This window comes from Somniosus microcephalus, chromosome 12 (assembly GCF_052327205.1).
Source record: "Somniosus microcephalus isolate GS21.2 chromosome 12, FLI_Smic_1.0, whole genome shotgun sequence".
NCBI classification, from domain to species: domain Eukaryota; kingdom Metazoa; phylum Chordata; class Chondrichthyes; order Squaliformes; family Somniosidae; genus Somniosus; species Somniosus microcephalus.
The window spans coordinates 806,153-824,343 of NC_140998.1; the positions used below are offsets into that span (position 1 = coordinate 806,153).

General features: G+C 46.1%; 1 protein-coding gene across 1 annotated transcript in view; it reads left to right on the forward strand.

Annotated features, from left to right (window-relative positions):
- pomt2 (protein-O-mannosyltransferase 2) overlaps positions 1-18,191 on the forward strand; it is a 242,484-nt gene that overhangs the window by 3,364 nt on the left and 220,929 nt on the right. The window contains exons 2-3 of the mRNA XM_086002508.1: positions 10,408-10,492; positions 15,652-15,756. Coding sequence (XP_085858634.1) covers positions 10,408-10,492; positions 15,652-15,756 — 190 coding nt within the window. The remainder of the gene's footprint in view (positions 1-10,407; positions 10,493-15,651; positions 15,757-18,191) is intronic.

Here is an 18,191-nt window from a genome sequence, read left to right on the forward strand (position 1 = left end):
TGTTTCATGCACCAGGACCCCCAGATCCCTTTGTACTGTAGCACTTTGCAGTTTCTCTCCATTTAGATAATAACTTGCTCTTTGATTTTTTCTGCCAAAGTGCATAACCTCACACTTTCCAACATATTGCATCTGCCAAATCTCTGCCCACTCACTTAGCCTGTCTATGTCCTTTTGCAGGTTTTTTATGTCCTCCTCACTCACTGCTTTCCCTCCCATCTTTGTATCGTCAGCAAACTTGGATATGTTGCACTCGGTCCCTTCCTCCAAATCGTTAATGTAGTGTATGTACCTTTAAGGGGGGGGAAGTACTTTTTACAGCTCCTGTATACTGTAGTACCGGCAGTGACCACACCTGTATATAAACCCTGAGTAGGGATCTGTACGTTTAGTTTTAGAGTAACCCTCATCCAGTAAATACCTGTTGATTGTTCCCTGCAGTCTCGTGTCCAGTTATTGAAGGACACACAACATCAAAATACACGGATCTAACATTGGCGACGAGGCAGATTCGAACCTACCTGCAACTCTGCATTACCTCCCAGGGATTCGCTCCTGGAGAACAGTGGAAGAAAGTTGAGGCCAGAAGCACGGGCGTTGACCACGAGCAACCGCCCAGTCATCCAGCGGAGATTTGAGCATTGCAGGGGAGGCTGTTGACAGCTGGGCTTGGTTCTCCAGTCACGGTGGTCCAGTGAAACGGGCTGGCAACAGTTACGGCGCAGACCCTTCCCGGACAGCGGCGGCTAGAGCCGACCGACGGCACAGAAAAGGCCGAGCAGCGTCGACGGGAGAAGAGAGAGGGTAGAGCGCACAGGGCGCAGCCGGTGTTCAGGACCGAACGGCGTCGGGAGAAGAGAGAGAGAGGCGCGAAGGAAAACGCGCAGAGCGCAGTCGGTGTTCAAGGGGCAAGCAGCGTCAGCAGGGAAGAAAGGGAAACGCGCAGAGTGCAGCCGGTGTTCAAGGGCTGAGCAGCCGCAGCGGAGAAGAGAGCTAAACGCCATTTTGAGCCGCCAGAAGAAGGGAAAGCGTGGGAAAACGCCATTTTAAGCCAGTCTAACCACACCCAGGGATGCCGAAGAGTGGCAGTATCACAGCGTTCGACAATGAAGTCGAAGATTGGACGACATGTCGAACGCATAGAAGTGTACTGCAAGGCAAATGAAGTGCCAGATGAGAGGAAAGCGCTGGTATTGTTGAATTCCATGGGTGCAAAAACGTATGGCTTACTGCGAAACCTAGTAACCCCAGAGAAGCCAGTGGAAAAGGATTTTGGAAACAGTGTCAATCCTACAGAACCACTTAAACCCCACACCGCTGCTGATAGCAGAAAGATTTAAGTTTCGCAAAAGGAACCAGCATAAAGACGAAAGTAATGCTGAGTATTTAACGGAACTGCGCAAGCTATCGAAACACTGCCAGTTTGGAACGGGACTAGCAGATACTTTAAGGGACAAGCTTGTGTGTGGGCTTCAAAGTGAAGGAACCCAGAAACGGCTTCTTTCAGAAAAGGATCTTACGCTGGACAAGGCTTTCAGCATGGCAGTATCACACGAAGCAGCCGCACGGGGCGCTGCAGAGATACAATGGAAGATCGCAAGAATATGGCACAAATGAAATGTCATACGGAACAGTGAAGTGCTATCGCTGCGGCAGAACAACACACGACCATAATGATTGCTGGTTCAAGGACGAAGTGTGCAGACAGTGTGGAAAAATAGGACACATAGCAAGAGTCTGCAGGTCGGGAAAGAAAACCAGCAGCAAGAAATCTCCACAGGAGAAGTACAAGAAGGTACATAAGGTGACGGAGAGTAGTTCAGACGAACAGAAAAGTGATAGACTCCGGAAGCAAGGAGCTGGGTTGTCTGAAACTACATAAGGTGATCCAAATGGAGGATTACCTAACTGGGTCACGCTCAAGATAGCTGGAGTCCAAGTGAAAATGGAATTGGACACAGGATCAGCCCTAACGGTCATAAACCGAAGGGACTACAAGCGGCTATTCTCACATATACCCTTGAGAGATACAGAGATTGTCTTGAAGACGTACACGGGGCAAAAAGTCTACCCCAAAGGAAAAATAAGGGTGAACGTTGTATATAACGGTAAGGAATCACCAAAAATGGACCTATATGTATTGCCAGATGGAGGACCACCACTACTAGGACGAAAATGGATTCGGAAGATACAGCTAGATTGGCATTCCATACAAGCACTGACTGTAGATGCCAAAAAGGATGACGACGTCACACCTGGATGACTGTCAAAATGCTAACTGACGCACAGGAAGTGTTCCAGGAGGGACTCGGAACACTAAAAGGAATAACAGCGACGATCAAAATAGAGGAAAATGCAAGCCCAAAGTTTTTTAAGGCCAGACCAGTGCCTTATGCGATTCGCCCAGCCGTCGAAGCAGAGCTGGAAGGTTTGGAATGTTCAGGAGTACTGTCCAAAGTGGACTGGAGCGAGTGGGCTACACCCATCGTTCCTGTAATGAGGTCGTTGAGTAATACGCCTGGGGAACCAAAGAAGGTTCGCATCTGTGGGGACTTTAAGGTGACAGTGAACCCAGTCCTTCACACGGTACAATATCCACTTCCACGGATTGAAGATATTTTCGCCTCGCTAGCTGGAGGGAAACGCTTCACTAAGATTGATCTGGCCCAGGTGTACCTGCAAATGGAGGTAGAAGAAGCCTCAAAACTACCTCACGATCAACACTCATAAAGGTCTCTACCAATACAACCGGCTGGTGTTCGGGGTAGCATCAGCTCCGGCTATTTGGCAAAGGGCAATGGATCAAGTCCTGCAAGGGATTCCAGGGACCCAGTGTTATTTGGACGACATCCTGGTCACGGGCGAAAATGACAGTGCTCACCTTGCCAACCTGGAGCAGGTGCTCACTAGATTGAAGGAATATGGGCTCCGAGCAAATCGCCACAAATGCGAGTTTTTCCAGAAGCAGATCTCGTATTGTGGCCACGTTATTGATGAATTGGGGTTACATAAGTCCCCTGAAAAGATTGAGACAGTAGTCAAGGCTCCAGCACCGGAAAATGTGTCACAACTGAGGTCGTTCCTCGGGCTGGTGAACTACTACCATAAGTTCTTGCCGAATTTGTCTACAGTACTACACCCACTGAACACCCTACTGCAAACGGGGGTACCATGGAAGTGGAATGACGAATGTGAACGAGCTTTCCAGAAGTGCAAAGAATTGATCACATCAAAAGAGGTGTTGGCTCATTTCAACCCAGCACTACCAATTCGGTTGGCGTGTGATGCATCACCCTATGGCATTGGAGCAGTGCTGTCGCACAAGTTCCCGAACGGCTCGGAGAGGCCAGTAGCCTTTGCGTCTCGGTCACTACCTTCAGCTGAGCGTAACTACGCCCAGATTGACAGGGAGGCCCTCAGCCTAGTGTGGGGAGTGATAAAGTTCAACCACTATCTGCACGGGCAGAAGTTCACCTTGCTGACTGATCACCAATCACTTGTCTCCATCTTTAATCCAAAGAAGGGTGTGCCGGTGATGACTGCGCAACGGCTATAAAGATGGTCCCTTTTTCTAGGGGCGAACCAATATGAAATCGAGTATAAGGACACGAAACAGCATGGAAACGCTGATGGGCTATCACGCCTGCCGCTGCCTACTGCGGAGGAAGCACCAGCAGTGGACCCTGTCGAAATATTTTATTCGACTATAATTGAACGCTTGCCAGTAACTAACGCTGATATAGAGAAGGAGACCCGAAATGACCCGACACTGTCTCGGGTATATGACTTGACGGTGAAGGGATGGCCAACACATGGCGACTCACTGTTGCCAGCATTCTCATCCAGAAGAGAACAGCTGTCAGTATGCCAGGGGACCTTGATGTGTGGATCCCGAGTGGTAATTCCACCCAAGTTAAGGGAGAGAGTGCTAAATGAGCTTCACGAAGGCCATCTGGGAGGGGTGAAAATGAAAAGCCTTGCTAGGGCTTGTGTGTGGTGGCCGGGGTTCGATCAGCAAATCGAGGACCTGACAAAGAGCTGTTCAGGATGCCAGAAGGTCCAAAATGCACCACCACATGCCCCTCTACACCCATGGGAGTGGCCCTCATCTCCATGGCAACGGGTGCATATTGATTTTGCTGGTCCATTCATGGACTCAATGTTTCTAATAGCCGTGGATGCGCACTCGAAATGGCCTGAGGTGATCAAAATGTCGTCCACCACCACGGAGAAAACTATTGCAGTCCTACGGACCATATTTGCCAGGAACGGCTTGCCAGAGCAGATTTGCTCTGATAACGGACCACAGTTAGTGTCCGAAGAGTTTTGAAGATTCATGAAAAGGAATGGGGTAAGGCATTACACATCTGCCCCGTATCATCCAGCCACAAATGGATTGGCTGAGAGGTTTGTACAAACCTTTAAGAAAGCAGTAAGGGCCATGTGCGATGACGACATTCCACTGCAGCATAAGGTGGACAATTTCCTGTTCGCCTACAGAAATGCGACACATGCAGTCACCAACCAGACCCTGGCCATGATGTTCTTTAACTGAAGGTTGAGATCTCGTCTGGATTTGCTCAGACCAAATGTACGAAGAGATGTTGAGAATAAACAATTCCAGCACATCAATGAGAAGCCGACAAGGAGCTTCAATGTAGGGCAACCAGTCTTGGCCCGCGACTACCGAACAGAGAAATGGCAACCAGGAACGATATGCACACGGCAGGGGCCACTAATGTACACAGTGGATGTTGGGGAGAACATTGTGAGACGCCATGTCGACCAGATCCTAGAGTCACAGGAACGAGTCAACCCCATGGCTCACGCACCTGGTGATGAACCTGACATACAGGTAGCATCTACCCCAGAAACAGTAGCATCGGAAGCTGATGAATCAACTGACGACAGGGGGCTTCCGAACCCAGAACAAGAGACTCAGGGAAGGCGCTATCCAGAAAGGATCAGGAAGCCGCCCCAAAGACTGAATTTATAAATGGACTATTTTCAGTTAATGTGCATGTTAAAAGTGTTAATTGTTAAATGAATGTTATGGTACTGTCAATCTAAAAGGGGAGGAATTGTAGTGTATGTACCTTTAAGGGGAGAAGTACTTTTTACAGCTCCTGTATACTGTAGTACCGGCAGTGACCACACCTGTATATAAACCCTGAGTAGGGATCTGTACGTTTAGTTTTAGAGTAACCCTCATCCAGTAAATACCTGTTGATTGTTCCCTGCAGTCTCGTGTCTAGTTATTGAAGGACACACAACATCAAAATACACGGATCTAACAGTTAATATAGATTGTAAAGAGTTGGGGTCCCAGCACTGACCCCTGCGGAACACCACTAGTTACTGATTGCCAGCCCGAGAATGAACCATTTATCCCAACTCTTTGTTTTCTGTTAGATAGCCAATCTTCCACCCATGCCAGTATATTACCCCCAATCCTGTGATTTCTTATCTTGATCAGTAATCTTTTGTGTGGAACCATGTCAAATGCCTTTTGGAAGTCCAAATACACTACATCCACTGGTTCCCCTTTATCCACCCTGTATGTTACATCCTCAAAGAATTCGAGCAAATTTGTCAAACATGACTTCCCCTTCATAAAACCATGCTGACTCTGTCCTATTAAATTATGTTTATCCAAATGCTCTGTTACTGTTTCCTTAATAATGGACTCCAACATTTTGCCAACCACAGATGTTAGGCTAACTGATCTATAGTTTCCAGCTTTTTGTCTACGTCCCTGCTTAAATAAGGGTGTTACATTAGCAGTTTTCCAATCTGCCGGGACCTTTCCTGAGTCCAGGGAGTTCTGGAAAATAATCACCAATGCATCCACAATCCCTACCGCCACTTCTCTCAAGACCCTAGGATGTAGGCCATCAGGTCCAGGGGATTTATCTGCCTTAAGTCCCATTATTTTACTGAGTACCATCCCCTTAGTGATTTTAATCGTGTTTAGCTCCTCTTTCCCCCCACCCCCCATTGCCCCGTTTGTCCAGTGTTGGGATATTTTTAGTGTCCTAAATCTCGGAGGATGCTGAGAAACTCCAGTATGATTTGGACAGGTTGGGTGATTGGACAGATGTATGGCAGATGCAGTATAATGTAGATAAATGTGAGGTTATCCACTTTGGTGGCAAAAACAGGAAGGCAGATTATTATCTGAACGGCAATAGATTGGGAGAAGGGGAAGTGCAACGAGACCTGGGTGTCCTTGTGCACCAGTCGCTGAAGGTAAGCATGCAGGTGCAGCAGGCGGTTAAGAAGGCAAATGGTATGTTGGCCTTCGTAACGAGAGGATTCGAGTACAGGAACAAGGATGTCTTCCTGCAGTTGTGCAGGTCCTTGGTGAGACCACACCTTGAGTATTGTGTGCAGTTTTGGTCGCCTTATCTGAGGAACGATGTTAATTGCCATGGAGGGAGTGCAGCGAAGGTTCACCAGGCTGATACCTGGGATGGCAGGAATGACGTATGAGGAGAGATTTGGTCGATTGGGCTTATACTCGCTGGAGTTTAGAAGAATGAGAGGGGATCTCATTGAAACTTATAAAATTCTAACAGGACTAGACAGACTAGATGCAGGAAGGATGTTCCCGATGGCGGGGATAGTCCAGAACCAGGGGTCACAGTCTAAGGATAAAGGGTAAGCCATTTAGGACATAGGAGGAATTTCTTCACCCAGAGAGTGGTGAACCTGTGGAATTCTCTACCACAGAAGGCAGTTGAGGCCAATTCAATAAATATATTCAGGAAGGAGTTAGATATATTTCTTAAGACTAAAGGGATATGGAGAGAAGGCAGGGACAGGGTGCTGAGATTGGATGATCATCCATGATCTCATTGAATGGCGGAGCAGGCTCAAGGGGCCGAATGGCCTGCTCCTATCTTCTATGTTTCTATGCTCAAGCAAGAGGGCAGAATTAGAAGGGCGCAGGTATCTCAGGGTTGGGGGTGCTGTTGTGGGGCTGGAGGAGTTTACAGAGATAGGGAGTGGTGAGACTATGGAGGGGTTTGAAAACAAGAATTAGCATTTTAAAATTGAGGCATTGCTTAACTGGGAGCCAATGTAGGTCAGTGAGCACAGGGGTGATGGGTGAACGGGACTTGGTGCAAGTTAGGACACGGGTAGCCGAGCTTTGGGTGACCTCAAGTTTACATAGGGTAGAATGTGGGAGGCCAGCCAGGAGTGCGATGAAGTCGATAGGTAACAAAGGCATGGATGAGGGTTTCAGCAGCAGATGAGCTGAGGCAGGAGGTGGAAATAGGCAGTCTTGGTTATGCTGCGGATATGTGGTCGGAAGCTCATTTCAGGGTCAAATATGACACCAAGGTTGCGAACAGTGTGATTCAGCCTCGAACAGCTGCTAGGGAGAGGGATGGAGTTTGTGGTCTTCCCAATATTTAATTGGAGAAAATTTCTGCTCGTCCAGTACTCGATATTGGGCAAGCAGTCTGACAATTTAGAGACCGTGGAGGGGTCGAGAGAAGTGGTGGTGAGGTAGAGCGGAGTGTCGCCAGCTTACCTGTGGAAACTAATGCCGTGTTTTCAGATGATGTCGCCAAGGGGCAGCACGTGGATGAGAAATAGGAGAGGCCAAGGAAACATCCTTGGGGGACACCAGAGGTAACGATGCGGGAGCGGGAAGAGAAGCCGTTGCAGGTTATTTCCTGGCTGTGATTACATAGATAAGAATGGAACCAGGCGAGTGCAGTCCCACCCAGCTAGGCGATGGTGGAGTGGCATTGGAGGAGGATGGAATGGTCAACTGTGTCAAAGGCTGCAGATGGCGAGAAGTACGAGGAGGGATAGATTATCTTTGTCACAGTCACAGAGGATGTCATTTGTGACTTTGATAGCTGTTTTGGTACTGTGGCAGGGGTGGAAACCTGATTGGAGGGTTTCAAACATGGCGTTCTGGGAAAGATGGGCAAGGATTTGGGAGGCGACAACACGTCCAAGGACTTTGGAGAGGAAAGAGAGGCTGGAGATGGGGCGGTAGTTTGCAAGGACGCAGGGGTCAAGGGTTGTTTTTTGAGGAGAGGGGTGGTGATGACAGATTTGAAGGAGGTAGGGAAGGAGGGACAGTACCTGAGGAGAGCGAACTGTTAACAAGGTCAGCTAACATGGGAGTCAGAAAAGGAAGTTGGGTGGTCAGCAGTTTCGTGGAAATAGGAAGTGGGTCTCATGGACAAGATGAGCAAGGAGAGGTCATGGAGGGAGATCGGAGAGAAACTGGAGAAAGATGAGAGTTCAGGTCTAGGGCAGGGGGGAACCTTAGAGGAAGTTTGGCCCGGTGGGCGAGGGGAAAGAAGAAGTGGCAGAGGCAGCTGAACGGATGGTCTCAATCTTAGAGACAAAGAAGTGCATGAGCTCCTCACACTGACTCGATTGTGTTGAGCAGCATTTCCTTGACCAATATGTTCTTGGCCCAACTAGGAAGGAGGCATTACTGGATCTGGTGCTGGGGATTGGGGAATGAGGTGGGCCAGGTCGACCAAGTGTCTGTGGGAGAACACTTGGGTACGAGTGATCATCGTATCATAAGATTTAGATTAGCAATGGAGAGGAGCAAGGAACAATCTATAGTGGAACTTCTAAACTGGAATAGGGCCAGCTTCAATGGGATGTGAAAGGATCTAGCCAGGGTAAAATGGAACCAAAGACTGACAGGAAAAACTGTAATGGAACAATGGGAGATCTTTAAGGAGGAGATGTTCCAAGTACAGGCTAGGTACATTCCAACAAGAGGGAAGGGTAAGGGAACTGAAGCAAGGGCTCCTTGGATGACGAGGGAGATAGAGAAGGTGATGAAACAAAAAAAGAGGGTGTATGATGCATATCAGGTGAATTCTTCAAGGGAGAACCAGACCAAATACAATAAGTTGAGAGGGGAAGTGAAGATGAAAATAAGATTGGCAAAGAGAGAATATGAGAGTAGAATGGCAGTTAACATAAAAGGGAACCCAAAAATCTTCTACCGGCATGTAAACAGTAAGCGGGTAGTAAGAGGTGGGGTGGGGCCTATTCGAGACAAAGAAGGTGATATATGCTTAGAGGCGCAGGGCAAGGGTAGAATACTCAATGAGTACTTTGTATCGGTGTTTACTAAGGAGGTGGATGCTGACAAAATATCGGTAGCAGTGGAAAAGGTAGAAGCAATGGAAGGGGTGAAAATTGATAGACAGGATGTACTAGAAAGGCTGGGTATGCTTAGAGTGGAAAAGTCACCTGGTCCAGATGGCTTGCATCCCAGATTGCTAAGGGAATTGGGGGAGGAGATAGCATAAGGACTTTTTCCAATCTTCCCGAGATGCGGGGGAGGTGCCTGAGGATTGAAAAGTGGCAGCGGTGGATAAAGTTTTAAAAACAATAATGAACAAAAAATTAACAGGCATTTGGAGAGGTTTAAGCTAATTAAGGAGAGCCAACACGGATTTGTAAAAGGCAGATCATGTTTAATCTAATTGAATTTTTTGATGAAATAACAGGGAGGATTGATGAAGGGAATGCAATGGATGTTGTCGACATGGATTTTAGGAAGGTGTTTGACAAAGTACCAAATAGAAGACTGGTTAACAAAATTGAGGCTCATGGAATAGGTGGGTCAGTGGCAGCTTGGAAAGGAATTGGCTTAAGGACAGAAAACAGTGAGTTGTGGTAAATGGCTGTTTTTCAAACTGGAGGATGGTAGACAGTGGTGTTCCCCAAGGGTCAGTGCTGGGGCCACTGCTTTTTTTGATATATATGACCTGGACATTGGAATACAAAGTAGAATTTCTAAATTTATCGATGACATCAAACTTGGGGGTGTGGCAAACAGTGAGGATGATACCAATCGACTGCAACAGGACAGAAAGGCTAGCAGAATGGGCAGACAAGTGGCCGATTGAATTTAATACAGAGAAGTGTGAGGTGATGCATTTTGGCAGAAGGAACAGGGAGAGGCAATATACACTTAATGGCACAGTTTTAAAGAGTGTGCAGGGACAGAGGGACCTGGGAGTTAATGTGCATCGGTCCCTGAAGGTGGCAGGACATATTGAGAGAGTGGTTAACAAAGCAAATGGGATCTTGGGTTTCATAAATAGCCATGGTGTGGAGATGCCGGTGTTGGACTGGGGTGGACAAATGTAAGAAGTCACACAACACCAGGTTATAGTCCAACAGTTTTATTTGAAATCACAAGCTTTCGGAGCGCTGCTCCTTCGTCAGGTGACTATAGGAGCTGACACTGAGACACACACGGGCGGTACAGTCACAGATGGGAGTGAATCGTTCCCTTTTACCTGCTGTGTGCTGGCTACACAAGGCTGCTCTTATGATGAATCTGGCTGGGAAAGAAGAGCGTTTTGAAATCCAGTGTCATGACTATTTTTTCCTTCTTCGCAGTTGGGATGAAACTCACTTTGGAAAAATGGGAAGTTATTACATCAACCAAACGTTTTTCTTTGATGTTCATCCTCCACTCGGCAAGGTATGGATTCTCGTGTACATAAAGAACTAAAATAATATCTGAGAGGATTGTTCAGGAATAAGGGATAAAAGTGGGTTAAAATACCTCTGTTTTTATTTGATAATCTACTGCTGCATGTATCTTTTGGAAAAAGTCCGATTTGTTTTCTTTTTTTACTTGGAATCACAGAATATACAGCACAGAAATAGGCCATTCGGCCCAGCCAGTCTGTGCTTGTGTTTATACTCCACACCAGTCTCCTCCCGTTCCATCTGCCTCACCTCAGCTTTTCAGCATATCTTTCTATTCCCTTTTCTCTCGTACTCATCTAGTTTCCTTTTGCAAGCATCTGAGCTATTCGCCTCAAGCGCTTCCTGTGGTAGTGACTTCCATATTCTAACCATTCTGAGTAAAGACATTTCCCTATTGGATTTATTAGTGACTATCTTGTAGTTATGGCCCCTTGTTTTGGATTCTTCCACAAGTGGAAACATTCTCTCCACATCTACCCTGTCCAACCCATTCATGATTTTAAAGACCTCTATTAGGTCACCGCCAGGTCTTTTTTTCTAAAGATAAAAGCCCCAAAGTGTTCAATCTTCCTAATAGCTGTAATCTCTCAGTTCTGGTACCATCCTTGTAAATCTGTTTGAAACATAGAAACATAGAAGATAGGAGCAGGAGTCGGCCATTCGGCCCCTCAAGCCTGCTCCGCCATTCAATGCGATCATGGCTGATCATCCAAATTCAGTGCCCTGCCCCTGCTTTCTCCGCATATCCCTTTAGCCTTAAGAAATATATCCAACTCCTTCTTGAATATATTTAATGAATTGTTTGTAAACCAGGGCCCTTAAATATACCATTTAACTAGTGTAATTGGTGGGATTAATTTGATTTAATTTAATTTCAATTAATTAAGGGGTAACTCATGGCAGGACAGCCCGGTGCCGTGGTATGCTCCTCCTGCGCTATGTGGGAACTCAGGGACACTTCCTGAGTCCCTGACAACCATGTGTGCAGGAAGTGTGTCCAGTTGCAGCTACTGGCAGACCGCATTAAGGTGCTGGAGCAGCGATTGGATACATACTGGACCATTCGCGATGCTGAGGACGTCGTGAATAGCACATTTAATCAGTTGGTCACACTGCAGGTAAAGGTGGCACAGGCAGAAAGGGAATGGGTGACCAACAGGCAGAGTAGTAGGCGCAGGCAGGTAGTGCAGGGGTCCCCTGTGGCCACCCCCCTCAAACAGATATACCGCTTTGGATACTGATGGGAGGGATGCCTTACCAGGGGAAGGCAGCAGCAGCCAACTTCCTGGCACCAGGGGTGGCTCTGCTGCACAGGACGGGAGGAAAAAGAGGGGTAGAGCTATAGTAATAGGGGATTCTATTGTAAGGGGAATAGATAGGTGTTTCGGCGGCCGCAAACGAGACTCCACAATGGTGTGTTGCCTCCCTGGTGCAAGGGTCAAGGATGTCTCAGAGCGGCTGCAGAACATCTTGGAAGGGGAGGGTGAACAGCCAGTTGTCGTGGTGCATATAGGTACCAACGATATAGGTAAAAAACAGGATGCGGTCCTAAAAGCTGAATATAGGGAGTTAGGAGGTAAATTAAAAAATAGGACCTCAAAGGTAGTAATCTCAGGATTGCTACCAGTGCCACGTGCTAGTCAGAGTAGAAATAGAAGAATATTTCAGATGAATACGTGGCTAGAGGATTGGTGCCAGGGGGAGGGATTCAATTCCTGGAACATTGGCACCGGTTCTGGGGGATGTCCTAGGGGGAGTGTTTGCTAGTGCTCTGGGGGCGGGTTTAAACTAAAATGGCAGGGGGTTGGGAACCTGAGCAGGGGGACAGAGGAAAGGGAAACGAGGATAAAAGCAAAAGATAGGAAGGAGCAAAACAAAAGTGGCAGTCAGAGAAATCAACGGTTTAAATCAAACATGACCACAGTAAATAATCATTCTAATAGGTCTAAGAGCGTTAAAAAAACAAGCCTGTAGGCTTTGTGTCTTAATGCGAGGAGCATTCGTAAAAAGGTGGATGAATTAGCTGCGCAAATGGAAGTAAACGAATACGATTTGATTGGGATTACGGAAACATGGCTGCAGGGTGGCCAAGGCTGGGAACTCAACATCCAGGGGTATTCAATATTCAGGAAAGATAGGCAAAAAGGAAAGGGAGGTGGGGTAGCATCACTGGTTAAAGAAGGGATTAACACAATTGTAAGGAAGGATATGAGCTCTAATGATGTGGAATCTGTATGGGTAGAGCTGAGAAATACCAAGGGGCAGAAAACGTTAGTGGGAGTGGTATATAGACCTCCAAACAGTAATGCGGAGGTTGGGGATGGCATTAAAAGGGAAATTAGAGAAGCGTGCAAAAAGGGCACAGCAGTCATCATGGGTGACTTTAATCTACATATAGATTGGGCTAACCAAATTAGTAATAATACTGTGGAGGAGGAATTCCTGGAGTGTTTACGGGATGGTTTCCTGGACCAATATGTCGAGGAACCAACCAGAGATCAGGCCATCTTAGTCTGGGTATTTTGTAACACGAAAGGATTAATTGGCAATCTTGTTGTACGAGGCCCCTTGGGTCGGAGTGATCATAATATGATCGAATTCTTCATTAAGATGGAGAATGAAGTAGTTGACTACGAGACTAGGGTCCTGAATTTAAATAAAGGAAACTACGATGGTCTGAGGCGCGAATTGGGTAGGATTGATTGGGGAATGTCACTCAAAGGGTTAATGGTGAATAGGCAATGGCAAACATTCAAAGACCGCATGGATGAACTACAGAATTTGTTCATCCCTGTTTGGCATAAAAATAAAACAAAAAAGGTGACTCAACTGTGGCTAACGAGGGAAATTAGGGATAGCATAAGATCCAAGGAGAGGACATATAAATTGGCCAAAAAAAGCAGTAATCCAGAGGATTGGGAGCAGTTTAGGATTCAACAAAGGAGGACAAAGGGATTAATTAAGAAAGGGAAAATAGAATGAGAGTAAGCTTGCAGGGAACATAAAAACTGACTGTAAAAGCTTTTATAGATATGTGAAGAGAAAAAAATTGCTAAAGTCAAGCGTAGGTCCCTTGCAGTCAGAATCAGGGGAATTTATAATGGGGAACAAAGAAATGGCAGACCAATTAAATACATATTTTGGTTTTGTCTTCACAAAGGAGGACACAAATAACCTCCCGGAAATGTCGGGGAACATAGGGTCTGATGAAAGGGAGGAACTGAAAGAAATCAGTATTTGTAGGGAAATGGTGTTAGGGAAATTGATGGGATTGAAGGCCGCTAAATCCCCAGGGCCTGATAATCTACATCCTAGGGTACTTAAGGAAGTGGCCCTAGAAATAGTAGATGCATTGCTGGTCATCTTCCAGAACTCGATAGACTCTGGAACAGTTCCCATGGATTGGAGGGTAGCTAATGTTACCCCACTATTCAAAAAAGGTGGTAGAGAAAAAGCGGGCAATTATAGGCCGGTAAGCCTGACATCGGTAGTGGGGAAAATGCTAGAGTCCATTATAAAAGATGTAAAAGCAGAGCACTTGGAAAACAGTGACAGGATCGGACAAAGTCAACATGGATTTACAAAAGGTAAATCATGCTTGACTAATCTACTGGAATTTTTTGAGGATGTAACCGGTAAAATAGGTAAGGGAGAACCAGTGGATGTGGTGTATTTGGACTTTCAGAAGGCTTTTGATAAGGCCCCGCATAAGAGATTAGCGTGTAAAGTTAAGGCACATGGGATTGGGGGCAAGGTATTGACTTGGATAGAGAACTGGTTGGCAGATAGAAAGCAAAGTGTTGGAATAAATGGGTCTTTTTCCGAGTGGCAGGCAGTGACTAGTGGGGTACTGCAGGGATCGGTCCTTGGACCCCAGCTATTCACAATATATATTAATGATCTTGACAAGGGAACTAGATGTAATATCTCCAAATTTGCAGACGACACAAAGCTGGGTGGGTGTGTGTGCTGTGAGGAGGATGCTGAGAAACTACAGGATTTGGACAGGTTGGGTGATTGGGCAGAAGCATAGCAGATGCAATATAACGTGGATAAATGTGAGGTTATCCACTTTGGTGTCAAAAACAGGAAGGCAGATTATTATCTTAACGGCAATAGATTGGGAGAAGGGGAAGTGCAACGAGACCTGGGTGTCCTTGTGCACCAGTCGCTGAAGGTAAGCTTGCAGGTGCAGCAGGTGGTTAAGAAGGCAAATGGTATGTTGGCATTCGTAGCGAGAGGGTTTGAGTACAAGAACAAGGGTGTCTTGCTGCAGTTGTACAGGGCCTTGGTGAGACCACACCTTGAGTATTGTGTGCAGTTTTGGTCACCTTATCTGAGGAAGGATATTCTTGCCATGGAAGGAGTTCAGCGAAGATTCACCAGACTGATACCTGGGATGGCAGGAATGACGTATGAGGAGAGATTGGGTCGATTGGGCTTGTACTCGCTGGAGTTTAGAAGAATGAGAGGGGATCTCATTGAAACTTATAAAATTCTGGCAGGACTGGACAGACTAGATGCAGGGAGGATGTTCCCGATGGTCGGGGAATCCAGCACCAGGGGTCACAGTCTTAGGATAAGGGGTAGGCCTTTTAGGACAGAAATGAGGAATTTCTTCACCCAGAGAGTGGTGAACCTGTGGAATTCTCTACCACAGAAGGCAGTAGAGGCCAATTCATTAAATATCTTCAAGAAGGAGTTGGATATATTTCTTAAGGCTAAAGGGATCAAGGGGTGTGGGGAGAAAGCAGGGACCAGGTACTGAACTTGGATGATCAGCCATGATCCCATTGAATGGCGGAGCAGGCTAGAGGGGCCGAATGGCCTACTTATATCCACGTTATATTGCATCTGCCATGCTTCTGCCCAAACACCCAATCACCTTCTCCAGTGCTTCTATGTCCTTTTTTATAGTAGTGAGATCCAAACTGTGCACTGTCGTAGCCTGACCAGATTGCTATATAAGTTTCACGTAACTTCACTACTTTTTGAATTTTATACCCCTGGAAATAAATCCCAGTGCTTCGTTAGCATTTTTAATTGCTTTGCTGATCTGCGATGCTGCTTTTAATGATTTGTTCACCTGTATCCCTAGATACTTTTGCTCTTCTACCCCTTTCAGTTTCTTTGTTTTTCTGTTTCTAGATGTTAATTGGATTAGCAGGATATCTGACTGGATATGATGGTACCTTCCCCTTTAAAAAACCTGGAGACAAGTATGAACAGCACCACTACTACGGCATGAGAGCGGTGAGAAGTGTAGGCTGGAGAAATGGGCAGGATAGTAATGTACCTAATAACATGGTTTCAAGAAGCAAAGGAGGGTTATCTCATTACAAGAGAGTGAACTGAGAGACACCAGTCAGTGTAAGATGTCTCCCTGAGAGAGAGGGATTGAGAGATGGCAGTCAATGTACAGATATCTCTGAGAGGGAGAAGGACTGAGAAACCAATCATGTACAGATACCTCCCTGATTCACCGTCTTGGGGAACCTGTGCAGCACACAGATATTTCCCTGAAGCAAGTTCTTTTTTGAACAAGAGTGTAACATTTGCAATTCTCCAGTCCTCTGGCACCACCCACGTTTCTAAGGAGGATTGGAAGATTATGGCCAGTCCCTGTGCGATTTCTTGCTTCACTTCCCTCATAGCCCTTGGATGCATCCCATCTGGTCCTGGTGACTTATCTACTTTAAGTACAGCCAGCCTTTCTAGTACCTCAGCTTTATCAATTTTTATCCCATCCAGTATGGGAATAGGGCCACTAAGAATGGAGAGAATAATACCACAGGCAGCAATAGAGAGATGGCAGAAATATTAAATAATTACTTTGCTTCAGTATTTACCAGGGAGATCGAACAGGTGGAGGTGACATCGGATGATGAGATTAGTAATGAGTTAACTGCATTTAAAGTAAAACGAGATATACTAAATAAACTAATGAAACTCAAAGAGGATAAAACCCCTGGTCCGGACGGATTACATCCACGTATTTTATAAGAATCTAGGGAAGAAATAGTAGAGGCATTACTACACATATTTAGTAATTCGTTAGAAAAAGGTGTAGTGCCAGAGGACTGGCAGATAGCTAACATCTACACTGAGATGAGGAGGAATTTCTTCACCCAGAGAGTGGTGAACCTGTGGAATTCTCTACCACAGAAGGCAGTTGAGGCCAATTCATTAAATATATTCAAGAAGGAGTTAGATATATGTCTTAAGGCTAAAGGGAGCAAGGGATATGGAGAGAAGGCAGGGACAGGGTACTGAATTTGGATGATCTGCTATGATTTCATTGAATGGCGGAGTAGGCTCGAGGGGCCGAATGGCCTACTCCTGCTCCTATCTTCTATGTTTCTATATTTAAGAAGGGAGATAGAACATGTCCAGGGAATTATACGCCAGTCAGCTTAATATCGGTGTTAGGAAAAATAATGGAATCCCTAGTAAAGGGGAAAATAGAAGAACATGTAGAAACAAAAAATATAATAAATAGTCAGCAAGGATTTCAAAAGGGCAAGTCTTGCTTGACCAACCTAATTGAATTTTTTGAAGAGGTAACAGAGAGCGTAAACAAGGCCTTTGACAAGGTACCACATAATAGACTAATGAATAAGCTCAGGGAATGCGGAGTCAGGGGACAAGTAGCAGAATGGATAGCTAGCTTGCTTCAAGACAGAAAGCAGAGAGTACGGGTAAAGGGTAGCTATTCACAGTGGCAGAAGGTGGGCAGTGGTGTTCCACAAGGATCAGTGCTGGGACCACTGCTGTTCACAATTTATATTAACGATTTAGACTTTGGAATCAGAAACACAATTTCTAAATTTGCGGACGACACCAAATTTGGGGGGCAAAGCCAATACTGAGGAGGACTGCAACAACTTACAAGAAGACGTGGAAAGATAGGAGCAGGAGTAGGCCATTCGGCCCTTCGAGCCTGCTCCGCCATTCAATGAGATCATGGCTGATCATCCAAATTCAGTACCCTGTCCCTGCCTTCTCCCCATATCCCTTGATCCCTTTAGCCTTAAGAAATATATCCAACTCCTTCTTGAATATATTTAATGAATTGGCCTCCACTGCTTTCTGTGGTAGAGAATTCCACAGGTTCACCACTCTGGGTGAAGTAATTCCTCCTCATCTCTGTCCTAAACAGCTTACCCCTTATCCTTAGACTATGACCCCTGGTTCTGGACTCCCCTGCCATCGGGAACATCCTTCCTGCATCTAGTCTGTCTAGTCCTGTTAGAATTTTATCAGTTTCAATGAGATCCCCTCTCATTCTTCTAAACTCCAGCGAGTACAAGCCCAATCGACCCAATCTCTCCTCATACGTCATTCCTGCCATCCCAGGTATCAGTCTGGTGAATCTTCACTGCACTCCCTCCATGGCAAGAACATCCTTCCTCAGATAAGGCGACCAAAACTGCACACAATACTCAAGGTGTGGTCTCACCAAGGCCCTGTACAACTGCAGCAAGACATCCTTGCTTCTGTACTCTAATCCTCTCGCTACGAAGGCCAACATACCATTTGCCTTCTTAGCCGCCTGCTGCACCTGCATGCTTACCTTCAGCGACTGGTGCACAAGGACACCCAGGTCTCGTTGCACTTCCCCTTCTCCCAATCTATTGCCGTTCAGATAATAATCTGCCTTCCTGTTTTTGCCACCAAAGTAGATAACC